Source organism: Hemitrygon akajei, chromosome 17 (assembly GCF_048418815.1).
Source record: "Hemitrygon akajei chromosome 17, sHemAka1.3, whole genome shotgun sequence".
Taxonomy (NCBI): domain Eukaryota; kingdom Metazoa; phylum Chordata; class Chondrichthyes; order Myliobatiformes; family Dasyatidae; genus Hemitrygon; species Hemitrygon akajei.
The window spans coordinates 5,666,779-5,680,174 of NC_133140.1; the positions used below are offsets into that span (position 1 = coordinate 5,666,779).

The 13,396-nt window shown below is 41.6% G+C and overlaps 1 protein-coding gene across 7 annotated transcripts in view; it reads left to right on the plus strand.

The window, feature by feature from the left end:
• The window catches only part of ogfod1 (2-oxoglutarate and iron-dependent oxygenase domain containing 1), a 72,679-nt gene that overhangs the window by 25,838 nt on the left and 33,445 nt on the right, over window positions 1-13,396 (plus strand). For all 7 annotated transcript variants that reach the window (XM_073069605.1, XM_073069607.1, XM_073069606.1 and 4 more), the window contains 3 exons: window positions 1,530-1,646; window positions 2,621-2,712; window positions 3,412-3,540. In XM_073069605.1, coding sequence (XP_072925706.1) covers window positions 1,530-1,646; window positions 2,621-2,712; window positions 3,412-3,540 — 338 coding nt within the window. The remainder of the gene's footprint in view (window positions 1-1,529; window positions 1,647-2,620; window positions 2,713-3,411; window positions 3,541-13,396) is intronic.

Genomic DNA, 13,396 nt, shown 5'->3' on the forward strand with positions numbered 1-13,396 from the left:
GAAACCACTGTTGAATGCGCATGATCTTCGAGCCCTCAGGTGGCACTGCCTAAGAAACCGTCATGCTACTGTGACAATTATAGCCACCTGGGCTCGGGAGTACTTCGGAAAACCATTGTCACTTAACACAGTCCATCACTGCATCCAGAAATGCAACTTGAAACTGTATTACGCAAGGAGGAAGCCATATATCAACTCTATGCAGAAACGCCGGCGAGTTCTCTGGGCCCGAGCTCATCTCAGATGGACCGAAAGGCTGTGGAACCGTGTGCTGTGGTCAGATGAGTCCACATTTCAGCTAGTATTCAGAAAAAACGGGTGTCGAGTTCTCCATGCTAAAGATGAAAATGATCATCTTGATTGTTATTAGCGAAAGGTGCAAAAGCCAGCATCTGTGATGGTATAGGGGTGCATCAGTGCCCACGGCATGAGTGAGTTGCATGTATGTGAAGGTACCATTGACTCTGAGGCGTATATTAGGATTTTAGAGAGACTTATCTTCCCGGGACGTCCATGCTTATTTCAGCAGGACAATGCCAGACCACATTCTGCACGGGCTACAACAGTGTGGCTTTGTAGACACAGAGTGCGTGTGCTTGACTGGCCTACTGCCAGTCCAGATCTATCTCCTATTGAAAGTGTATGGTGCATCATGAAGAGGAGAATCAGACAACAGAGACCATGGACTGTTGAGCAGCTGAAGTCTTACATCAAGCAGGAATGGACAAAATTTCCAATTGCAAATCTACTACAATTAGTATCCTCAGTTCCAAAACGATTAAAAAGTGTTTTTAAAAGGAAAGGTGATGTAACACAATGGTAAACATGCCTCTGTCCCAACTTTTGTTGAGTGTGTTGCAGCCATCAAATTCTAAATTTGTGTATATTTACAGAATACAATTAAGTTGGTCAGTAAAACTATTGGAAATCTTTTCTTTGTACTTTTGTCAGTTAAACAAAGGTTCATGTGAATTAACATATTACAGATTTTTATTTATATTGCATTTTGGAAAATATCCCAACTTTTCTGGAAATGGGGTTTGTATTTCTAGGCCCTTTTTTCTTTCAAGGGACCTTAAACAATCTTTAGAAAAGCAATAATCCCCTGTGTATTGCCTGGTCTAGTATTTACACATATTATTGTTGTTGTGAGTCTAAACTTGGTGAACAGCTTAATTAATGAGAAGGCAGTTGCAGCTGTTTTATTGCCTATATATTATATAGTAGAGGCCATTGAACTGGAAGATGACCACAGTTTGTAGACTTCTCTTGCTCGGATCAAACATAATACAGGTCAGCATTGGATGGAGGAAGCTGTTTGGATTGAGCAACTTAGTGTACAGAATGTTGGATGTTACCAACCATTAACAGCAGGACAAGGTACAAAGGCTTTAAAAAAAAAACTGCATATTTAGAAGTAAAGTTGTTTAAATGAAAAATGAAATACTCAGCACTTGTGCCCATTCAATTTAGTCTAATCAAGCATTATTTAGGTAGCAATTGAAATTTTGAACCCTATGTTGTTACAGATGTGTTGCTCTGTCATGATGATGAGTTGCAAGGACGAAGAATAGCGTTCATCTTGTATCTTGTACCTGAATGGCAAGCAAGTGATGGTGGCACCTTGGACCTTTATGATGCAGATGGTGAGTAGTGTCTACAATGTTTCTTTGCCTTATGCTACTTTAGCTGCTTTAGCTTGACTTGAAACTCTGTAGATGGAGTGTCTATCGGACATTGGGAATGTTTTGTGCTGAATTGTAATTTTGGTTGTCAATAATGAATAATACGAATATCTTGACAATGTTCTGAAATCAAGTGTTACTGTGATAGTAATGATATGAGGTTCATATTTATTTTGGGCTTGCAATACAGTGACTGGGTCCTGCAGACTTGTGCCTGTCTTTAATGCAGGTTTTCAGAATCGTAATGACTATTGTGACAGAAAATTAAAAGGAAGGAACAAACATTTATTTAATTATGATGGTGCCTTTTATTATTTTTCCAAGCCTTATTTTTTCTCATTTAATATGAAAGTCTTTCTTTAAATATAGAAGTGACTGGTTAGTAAATTAGAAATTTATCCATGGTCTATGTATCGGCACAAGAAGTACCAATCAAAGTACTTTCATCAGTGTTGATCCAAGAAGACACTATCCAGGACAAAGCAGTTCACCTGATTAGCATCCCATCACCCATCTTGAACTTTCAGTCCCTTCATCAGTATACTGTAGTTGCCACATATATTATCTATGAATTGTAATGCAGTTACTTGCTAGATTACTCAGATTTCACCTCTAAATCCACTATCTCAACCACAGTCATAAGGTAGCAACCCTGTGCCTGCAGATTCAGCACCAATTTGTCTCCATTCGTTTTAGAAATGTGTCTACTTCATCATGTGATTCTAAATAATGAAACTCCCTTCCCTAGAACGTTATAGGAATGCCTTCACTGTTTGACAGACTTACGCTTGGGAAATCAGGGCAGAAGATGTGGGTTCATGATTGTGTTGTTTGTGTTGAAGGGGCTTTTGGGCAAATGTGAAATGATATACTGCTTTTATTGCTTGGACGTTGCAGACTTACCATTATGCTCTTGAATTACTTGTCTTTTACAGACCACAACCAGCCTAGGCAAATTGCCAAGTCATTAACTCCTTCCTGGAACACGTTAGTTTTCTTTGATGTTTCCCCAGTCTCTCATCATCAGGTATAGATATGATTAAGTTTGATGTAAGCTAAGTGTGGATAGACAAATACAGTACATTTCAGTTAAATACTTTACAGACCTCCTGTAAAGTTTGCAAGTTTCCATCAACTTGGTTTAAAGGGGTTGTAACAAGTATTCTGTGATTGTTGTGCTTTTGCAATATTCCAGAATGTTATAAGAGTAGGAATCCCTTTTTTTTAATGTACAGAATGTCAGTGAAGTCAGGCTGCATCTTTGTCAGCTAGCACCCTGTCTTGCAGACAGGGATGAATCCTCTGACTGTGGATAATTCTGTTGAACTGACAGTAAACAATGAAGATAACAAAGATCTGACATGAAACTGTGCCATCTGGTACGTGGATGATAGCTAATAAGTAGCATAAAATCTGGTGCTGTCAAGTCTTAACTGTGCATTGCTTCCTAAAGGCATGTGCTAATGTTGTCCCAAAGATGCGGAAACTTGGAGGTTTCAATTCTCACTTTGCACTTTTTCCCCTCCCAAAGCAGTAAAGGCAAGGGAGACTATAGCCTCACTCCTCTTTTCCAGGCACTCAGCTTCGAGCCTCCTAATTTACTGTCAACCTGGCAATTTTGTTAATCAAGTAATCTTTACACGTGCGTTAAAACAACTGCCAGTCTTTGAAGAGGTGAGGGACTTGCTGTGTTTTGGCATTGACTGCTGTATGCTTTACCTGCCAGGTATCTGAAGTTTTGGTGGAGGGCAAGTGCCGCCTTTCTGTCAGTGGCTGGTTCTATGGGCAATCATTGGAGAGGCCCCCTCGGTATATCGAATCTCTTTCTCCTCGAATGCCCCATATTGCATGTGACGTAAGTCAGCATCTGTCTTACTATCTCATTGTTGTTATCAAGTACACACAGAAAAGATAAAAACATTGCTTAGATCCAGAGTAAAGCCTCTCTAAACTCTGTCCAAGGACACACTTCAATTGCACTGAAGTATCAATCTGATGCTTTCCTTATAGTTCCAGCCATCTTTGAAGTCTTGTTAATCAGAGCTAATTTGTTCAAAATCACTAACATAGCAGTAAGGGTTAACAAGTCATTGTTTTATTTACTGAACCTTGTATAATACCCACCCTTCCTGCATCAAACTCCTCTTGTCCACCAGTTTGCAGAGTCCACGTATAAAGAGCTACATTGATAATCGCTGTAGTGGATGCAAATCTGCTTTAAGTCTGGAGAGTAGCTAACAAAGAGAAGTACCCAAATTCCTAAAGAAATAATAATTTCTCCAGAATTTTAAAAGCCAGCACATCCACTCATCTGTTTGTCTAAGCCAAATGCAGCATGAAATTGTAAGTTTTGCTCCTTAGAGCCAAAGAGTAATACAGCATGGAAACAAGATGACCCATATCTCTCTAAATGTTTCCTATCCATATACCTAAAATGCTGGAGAAACTCAACAGGCCAGGCAGCATCTATGGAAAAGAGTACAGTCAATGTCTTAGCCTGAAACGTTGACTATGCTCTTTTTCATAAACGCTGCCTGGCCTGCTGAGTTCCTCCAGCATTTTGTTTGTGTTGCTTGGATTTCCAGCATCTGCAGATTATCTCTTGTTTGTGATTGGACTATGCATATACCTTTCCAGATGTCTTTGAAACATTGCATTGTACCTGCCTCAAAAACTTCACAGATCATTTCATATACTGACCCCGCTTTGCATGGATGAGTTGCCTGTCAAGTCCCCTCGCAACTTTTCCCCTGTTACCTAAAACCTATGCCCACTAGTTTGTGATTACCCTTCTCGGTGCATTTACCTTACTTATGCCCCTCATCATCTCCTACACCTTTTATAAGGTCATCCCTCAGTCTCCTACACTACAATAACTAAAGTCCTTCTCTGCCCAACCTCTTCCTATAAGTTTTAATGATTTCCTTCCCATAACAGGGTAGCCAAAACTGTATACTTCAGGTGTAGCCTCGCTAACAGTTTGTACAACTACATTAGAACATCCCAGTATCTATGCTCAGTACCCTGACAGATGAAGGTCAGCGTGCCAAGCACCTTTTTTTCCACTGCTGTAGCTACCCGTGACACAAATTTTGGTGAAATAGATACTTGTATTCTTAGGTCTTTCTGTTCTACAACACTACCTAGGGCCCTATTAATTATTGTGAAACTGCTTCCCAAATTGCAATACCTTGCACTCATCTGGATTGAATGCCATTTGCCAGTTGTCAGCTCGCTTACCTAACTATAGAAGATCCCCTTGTAATTTTTGGTAACTTTCTTCATTCTCTATAACAATTTTTTAGTGTCAAACTCACTAATCATGCCTTGTACATTCTCAGTCAAATCATTTATCGAAATGATGAATAATAATACGTCTAGCAGTAAGCTCTGTAACATAGAACATAGAAAACCTCCAGCACAATACAGGCCCTTTGGCCCACAAAGTTGTGCCGAACATGTCCCTACCTTACTAATTTACCACTAATCACTGACCTTCAGTCCAAAAAAAAACACCCAACTGTTGCCCTCTGCATACTACCATTGAGCAAATTAGTGAACTCTCCCTGCTCCACCTAGTACTGACTGCTTAGCCTGGGCAATATGTCCAATTAGCCAATTTGAGCTCAATGCCTTGTGTGTCCTACAGGTCTATTGCAAGCAATGTAAAGAAACAGACAACGAAAGAATTGTAAATAGAATTTAATGTCATAATTCCATGCAACAAAGAAAGCGATTCTGCCCACTGACTACTAGTTCTTGAAGTAGTTCTGTCAATCCTATTCCTCCACTTATTTCTTGATAATCTATTTTTCTTCTCATATCCAACCTTCTCATTCTCATACTCTTCCCAACCAAATGTGAGGTAATTTCTAGCAGCCAGCTAACATACCAGTATTTCATTGGGTTGTGGAAAAAAACAGGAAATGGGAACATCTAGGGAGACCTATGTGGTCACAGGATCAGCATGCAAACGCCAAAAGGACAATAACAAAGCTCAGTTGAACAGGGTGATTTGAGCTATGAGGCTGCAGCTCTGTTAGCTGTGCTGCACTGGCTTTCATTGGATTTGATTTAAATGTTTTGAATGTGTATAATGTCTTTTTATATTTTTAAGGTTTCAAATATAATTTTAATTTTATATTTTCAGTAATAATTTTACTTTTGTCTAAGTATTTGTATTTGTTGGTGTCAAAACACATTCAGAAATGATTAGTGTAAGCCACAATTTTGACAGCTGTTTCGATTAGCTCATTATCTGTGGAATCATTTTGGTGGTTGATCTTGTTTCTAATCAGAGAGGCACCATCCTACACTTGATTTCTTCTGTCAGCTGGAAGCTGTAAGAAAAAGTGTGTTCCAAGGGCAAGTGACAGGCAAGTTTAGGCAGCTAGGCCAATGTGTCAGTGGAAGATTTTTCTCACAGCCCTTCGGTCGGTTCAATGCTGTTCATCGATGTGTAAATGGAAGATTTTGTAGAATTGTTAGGATTAAAGACAGGTCTTTGAAATGGTAAAATTTTCTAAAGTATTTCACAGCAAAATTATTAAAGAAAACTTAACACTGAACATGTGCTTTTGGTAACTTGCCTTCATATTGTGTGAAAGACCTGGATTTCAAGAACCTCTTTGAAAAAAAGAAGTGTAGAATCAGAATTTCAGCATTGGCATCACATACCAGTAAGGAGCATCATAATAGGGAAGAAGAGGGAGGTGAAACAAAAAAGGAAAAGATGACTGAGCTTGACATCAGCAGCAGGAAGGATGCGGAATCTATTTTTGAGGTAAATTAATTAGGCAGTTTAATAAAATGGAAATCATGATGGATACATTTGTTAGAGATTTTTGAAGATTAACCAAATAGAATAAATAATAGGAATTATTTGATGTATTATATTTTGATTTTTCTGAATTTCATAATAAAGTGCCACACAAGGGGTTATTGAGCTACATGAGATGCACATGTAACCCGCTGGGTCGCCTCAGGCTTGCTCAGCTCATTCTCGTCTAGGGGGAGCAGCCTTCGGCCCCGCCAAACTGGGTAATCAGCTTGTGTGGATGCCGTGTGATGTCCCCGCCTCGCCAAAGAACAAACAGGGCATCATATGCAATTAAATGATTACAGTTTATAAAGATTATTATAACTAAGTAATTAATAACAATACAGTATACATGAAGGAAAAGAAAATAAAGAAAAGGCGCCAAACTTATCAAAGTCCAAGCCACTTCGTGCACAACCGTTGGAGCTCAATTACTGAAGTCTTCTGGCCACCATTCGATCCCCTCCAAACTCCTCGACTCGCAGCTCAGGACCACCCGAAGTGGTCAACCAAGCACATCTGTCTTCGTCTCCTCTCCTCGGGGTACCTCCTGGCCTTGGACCCCCGCTTGGGGTCCGCTCCTCACCCAGTTTACAGCATCGCGTCCTCTCTCTCTCACCCCCTCGCGCCGATCTCCCCAAAAGCCCACCAACAATAGCTTACAGACTCAGAAGAAAGAACAACATTAATCCCAATTGGTTTACAAAGGAATACAATTCTCGTTATCAGTAAATTTTAACCCAAACAAGCTTCCAGCACTCTCTCGCAACAAAGAAGCATTCCTACTTTCAACAAAACAAAGAAGCCATTTTGATTAACATACGCAGTAACAAAGAAAAAGAAGAAACCCCCCTTTACACACAGGTTTAAGTGTGATATGAGTATGGAGAGAAGACTGCTAAACGCAGAGGAAGCTGAGTGAAAATAAATAAATAGATCACGTACATGTTAGGAAATGGTGACAAGCAGAACGGCACAGGGATGGATTCTGAGTTCCCTGCCATTCACAATTGATGTCAATGGTTTGGCTGAGGAAACCAAATGTATTTACTGTGGCATGCAAAAGTTTGGGCACCCCAGTCAAAATTTCTGTTACTGTGAATAGTTAAGTGAGTAGAAGATGAACTGATCTCCAAAAGTCATGAAGTTAAAGATGAAACATTCTTTACAACATTTTAAGCAAGATTAGTGTATTATTTTTGTTTTCTACAATTTTAGAGTGAGAAAAAGGAAAGGAGCACCATGTAAAAGTTTGGGCCTCCCAGGAGATCTGAGCTCTCAGATAACTTTTACCAAGGTCTCAGACCTTAATTAGCTTGTTAGGGCTATGGCTTGTTCACAGTCATTGTTAGGAAATGCTAGGTGATGCAAATTTCAAAGCTTTCTAAATACCCTGACTCCTCAAACCTTGTCCCAACAATCAGCAGCTATGGGCTCCTCTAAGCCAGGGGTCACCAACCATTTTTTGCACTGTGGACCAGTTTAATATTGACAGTATTCTTGCAGACCGGCTGGTGGTGGGGGGTGGGGTGGGAGGAGGTGTTAAACACAACCGGAATATAGGTGATAATTCAACTTTAAATCACTTATAAGTGGCTAATACACTCAATTTTGTTTCTAAAAGGGTTTATCTAACAAAGTTAATATTAAGCACACAACGCAAATTTTCCTCATATGAACATATAAAATCATTGCAACACATCCATATCGCTGAATCATTTGGAGCCCGGGGCTTGTTTCCTTGCAACAAGACGGTCCCATTGAGGGGTGATGGGAGACAGCGATACTCGAAGAGGGTTCCTTATGTCCAGGCTATTCCGCAATTTAGTTTTCTATGGCTCTCAGCACTTGCTTCTGTCCCGCTTGCTCACGTTTTTTCCACTCAAAAAACTCAACAGGTTTGTCTTTAAGTGCAGGGTGCTTGGACTCGAGATACGGAAGCAATTTTGAGGACTTCATTGCCTCATTAGACAGCCTCTGGGCCCGAACTCCAGCCTCCCGCCCGCCAGACGCCTTGGCCAGGTGCGGCTGGTCGTGGGTGGGATGAGAGGACAAAATAAGGGCCGGTGGTCCCTGTGCCGGGGCTGCAGCAGTCGCAGTCCGGACAGAGTGACTGACCAAGCGAGCAGGAGTGCGACAGGGCACGGGCTCGCCTCCCTTGTAGGTAGGTAGGATCTATCGGCTGACAAAAGTTTGGCTCGAGGGATGACTTTCAGTAGATCACAGTGAGGTAGCTGCTCTGCTACTTCCGAAACCCTGAGCCTGAATTAGATCGTCTGCAAATATTTTAGCACTGGGTTCCCCACGAACATTCGGTGTGCTAAACAGGTTTAGAGGCAGTGCCCATTTGTCTGAGCTCTAGGCCAGTAGCACGGCACATGAGTGATCCCTGGTGTGAGAGTATCGCTACATTTAGGCGACTGATGACCTGGTGTGCATTCAAGTTCAACAGTGGCGTGACAGGGAATGAGGAAAGGTGCAGCTGACTCATATTGTTTCATATTGCCAAATCATATCGTTTCCTCGCGGCCCGGCAGCACATGCTTTGCGGCCTGGTACCGGTCTACGGCCTGGTGGTTGGGGACCACTGCTCTCAGCTGCTGCCTAGCACTCTGAAAATCAAAATAAGTGATGCCCACTAAGCAGGAGAAGGTTATAAGAAAATAGCAAAGCGTTTTCAGATAGCTGTTTCTCAGTTCATAATGTAATTAAGAAATGACAGTTAACAGGAATGGTGGAGGTCAAGTTGAGGTCTGGAAGACCAAGAAAACTTTCTGAGAACTGCTGGTAGGATTGCTAGAAAGGCAAATCAAAACCCCCGTTTGACTGCAAAAGACCTTCAGGAAGATTTAACAGACTCTGGAGTGGTGGTGCACTGTTCTACTGTGCAGCGACACCTGCACAAATATTACCTTCATGGAAGAGTCATCAGAAGAAAACCTTTCCTGCAGCTTCACCACAAAATTCAGATTCAGAAGTTTGCAAAGGAACATCAAACAAGCCTGATGCATTTTGGAAACAAGTCCTGTGGACTGATGAAGTTGAAATAGAACTTTTTGGCCTCAATGAGCAAAGGTATGTTTGGAGAAAAAAGAGTGCAGAATTTCATGAAAAGAACACCTCTCCAACTGTTAAGCCCGAAGTGGATCGATCATGCTTTGGGCTTGTGTTGCAGCCAGTGGCATGGGGAACATTTCACTGGTAGAGGGAGGAATGAATTCAGTTAAATACCAGCAAATTCTGGAAACAAACATCACACCTGTAAAAAAAAAAGAAGAAAAAAAAAGCTGAAGATGAAAAGAGGATGGCTTCTACAACAGGATAACGATCCTAAACACACTTCAAAATCCACAATGGACTACCACAAGAGGCACCTAAACATCATCGAAAATCTGTGGATAGACCTCAAAAGAGCAGTTCATGCAAGATGGCCCAAGAATCTCAGAACTAGAAGCCTTTTGCAAGGAAGGATGGGTGAAAATTCCCCCCCCCCCCCAAACAAGAATTGAAAGACTATTAGCTAGCTGCTGGAAGCATTTACAAGCTGTGATACTTGCCAAGGATGTGTTATTAAGTACTGACCACGCAGGGTGCCCAAACTTTTGCTTTGGGCCCTATCCCTTTTTTACTATTTTGAAACTGTAAAAGATGGAAATAAAAAGTAACCTTGCTTAAAATATTAAAGAAATATGTCATCTTTATCTTTATGCCTTTTGGAAATCAGGTCATCTTTTAGTCACTTAGCTATTCACAGTAACAGAAATTTTGACCAGGGGTGCCCAAACTTTTGCGTGGCACTGTATGTAATTTTGCTGATGATAGCTAGGTGGCAATGATGGCTAAATGAATAGCAAGCTACTTACAGGTAGAGTATATTGTGGAAAAAATTGGTAGAAAGAAATAGCAAGGTTTTAGAAACATAGAAACCTACAGAACAATTAGGCCTTTTGGCCCACATTGCTGTGCCAAACATGTACTTAATTAGAAATTATCTGAGGTACCCATAGCCCCCTACTTTTCTAAGCTCCATGTACCCATCCAGGAGTTTCTTAAAAGACCCTGTCGTATCTGTTTCCACCACCATTGCCAGCAGCCCATTCCACACACTCACCACACTCTGTGTTTTTTAAAAAAAACAACAACAACAACTTACCCCTGACATCTCCTCTGCACCTACTTCCAAGCACCTTAAAGCCATCCCCTCTCACGTCCTGAGAAAAAGACTCTGATTATCCACACAATCATCTTCTACACCTCTATCAGGTCACCTCTCAGCCTCTGCCGTTCCAAGTAGAAAAGGCTGAGTTCACTCAACCTATTCTCATCAGGCATGATCCCCAATCCAGGCAACATCCTTGTAAATCCCCTCTGCACCTTTTCTATAGTTCCCACATCCTTCCTGTAGTGAGGTGACCAGAAATGAGCACAGTACTCCAAGTACTCCAGGGTCCGATATAGCTGTAACATTACATCTCGGCTCTTAAACTCAATCCCACAGTTCATGAAGGCCAATGCATCGTATCCCTTCTTAACCACAGAGTCAATCTGCACAGCAGCATTTGAGTGTCCCATAGATTCGGGCCCCAAGATCTCTCTGACCCTCCACATTACCATACCATTATTACTATATTCTGCCATCATATTTGACCTACCAAAATGAACCACCTCACACAAATCTGGGTTGAACTCCATCTGCCACTTCTCAGCCCAGTTTTGCATTCAGCTATGACCTGACAGCCCTCCACACTATCCACAACACCCTCAACATCTGTGTCATCAGCAAATTTACTAACCCATCCCACCACTTCCAGTTCCAGGTCATTTATAAAAATCATGAAGAGAAGGGATTCCAGAACACATCCCTGAGATACACCACTGGTCACGACCACCTTTCAGAATATGACATGTACAACCAATCTTTGCCTTCTGTGAGCAAGCCAATTATGGATCCACAGAGCAATGTCCCTGTGGAGCCCATGCCTCTTTACTTTCTTAATAAGCCTTGCATGGGGTACCTTATCGGTTGCCTTGCTGAAATCCATATACACTACATCTACCCTATCTTCATCAAAATATTTAGCCACATCCTCAAAAACTGCAGTCAGACTCATAAAGCATGACCTGGCTTTGACAAAGCCATACTGACTATTCCTAATCATATTATGCCTCTCCAAATGTTCATAAATCATGCCTCTCATGATCTTTTCCTTCAGCTTACTAACCACTGAAGTAAGACTCACAGGTCTATAATTTCCTTGGCTATCTCTACTCCCTTTCTTGAATAAGGGAACAACATCCGCAGCTGTCCAATCATCCGGAAGCTCTCCCATCCTCATTGATGATGCAAAGTTCATCGCCAGAGTCTCAGCAATCTCCTCACTCACTTCCCACAGTAGCCTGGGGTACATCCCGTCCAGTCCCGGTGCCTTATGCAACTTGATGCATTACAAAAGCTCCAGCACATCCTCTTCCTCAATATCTACATGCTCAAGCTTTTCAGTCTGTTGCAAGTCGTCCCTACAATCACCGAGATCATTTTCCATAGTGAATCTTTTTCCTACTTGAATCCAGGGGAACCAATATCCTGGGGGGAGGTTTGCTAAGGCTACTGGGGAGAATTTAAACTAGAATTGTTGAGGGGTGGGAACTGAACGGAAGAGAGTGGGGAAGAGGTGGTTGGTTCACAAATACAGAAAGCTTGGAGACAGTGTTTGGGGGAGGATAGGCAAGTGATAGAGAAGGGACGCGCTCAGACCAACGGTTTGAGATGTGTCTATTGTTACGTACCCCGTAACTGGGTGTCTAACCAGCAGAGAAAGAAGAATCAGTTGGAGTCTGGTGGTACCAAACTAAAGGTGTTTATTAATAAAAATAAGCAAAACCATATCAATAATGCAAATATACATATAAAACAAGTTAGCAGTAATAAACCTAAAAGTGTAGGAATAATAATAATCAATAATAAACAAGCTCTATCGATGTCTAGGGGTAAATAAATTGTCATAGAAAAGTATAAAGTTCAGTTCAGTTCAAGAGTGCTGATGTAGTTATGGTTGTTGTATTGTAATCGTTGGGGAGAGAGAGAGAGCGAGCGAGCGAGATATAACAGCTACAGCAGCCAAACCTTCCTTTGCTTTCTTAAACCGTTGTATCTTTGTGGTCATTCAGTTATGACCCCTCTGGTCTTCAGCCAGACTGTTCTTCTGTGGTGGACTCGTCACTCTGGCATGAGTGGACACACACACAAGTCCCCACTGGCCCTGCTTTTACACTGATAGCCTTAATGACCGACCTCCTGGTTTGGGCTCCGAAGCCCCCACCTTTCTTGTGGGTTCCAACACTCAATCAGTGTCCACTGGCATGTCTGGAGGGTGTCTCTCCAGACCTGTCTTTTATCCCTACTCAGCTATCCATCAATCCTGAATGACTGTGTCCATCAAGTAAGGCCACTCCTTCAGTCCACTGAGGAATGTTACTGAGCAAACTATTGTCCTTGCAGCGAAACAGTAAATAATTCAAAAAAAGGAGTCACAATACAGTTAATCAGCAATTTCCCCCTCTCTCTTATCTGTCGCAGATGTTCTTGCTTGTTTTTCATCTCTTTCTCATGGTCAGCATAGCAACAGTAATAGTTCGTGTTTCTCGGGGGGGGGATGGTTAACTCTTCACCCCATTGTCCATCAGGTCTGTTCATCACTCATAACACTATTTTAACAAAAGGAGTATTGTGAACAAAGTGGATGAGCTTAGTGCGTGGATCAGTACTTGGAGATATGATATGGGTGCCATTTACGGAGACTTGGATGGCTCAGGGACAGGAATGGTTACTTCAAGTGCCAGGTTTTAGATGTTTCAGAAAGGACAGGGAGGGAGGCAAAAGAGGTGGGAGCGT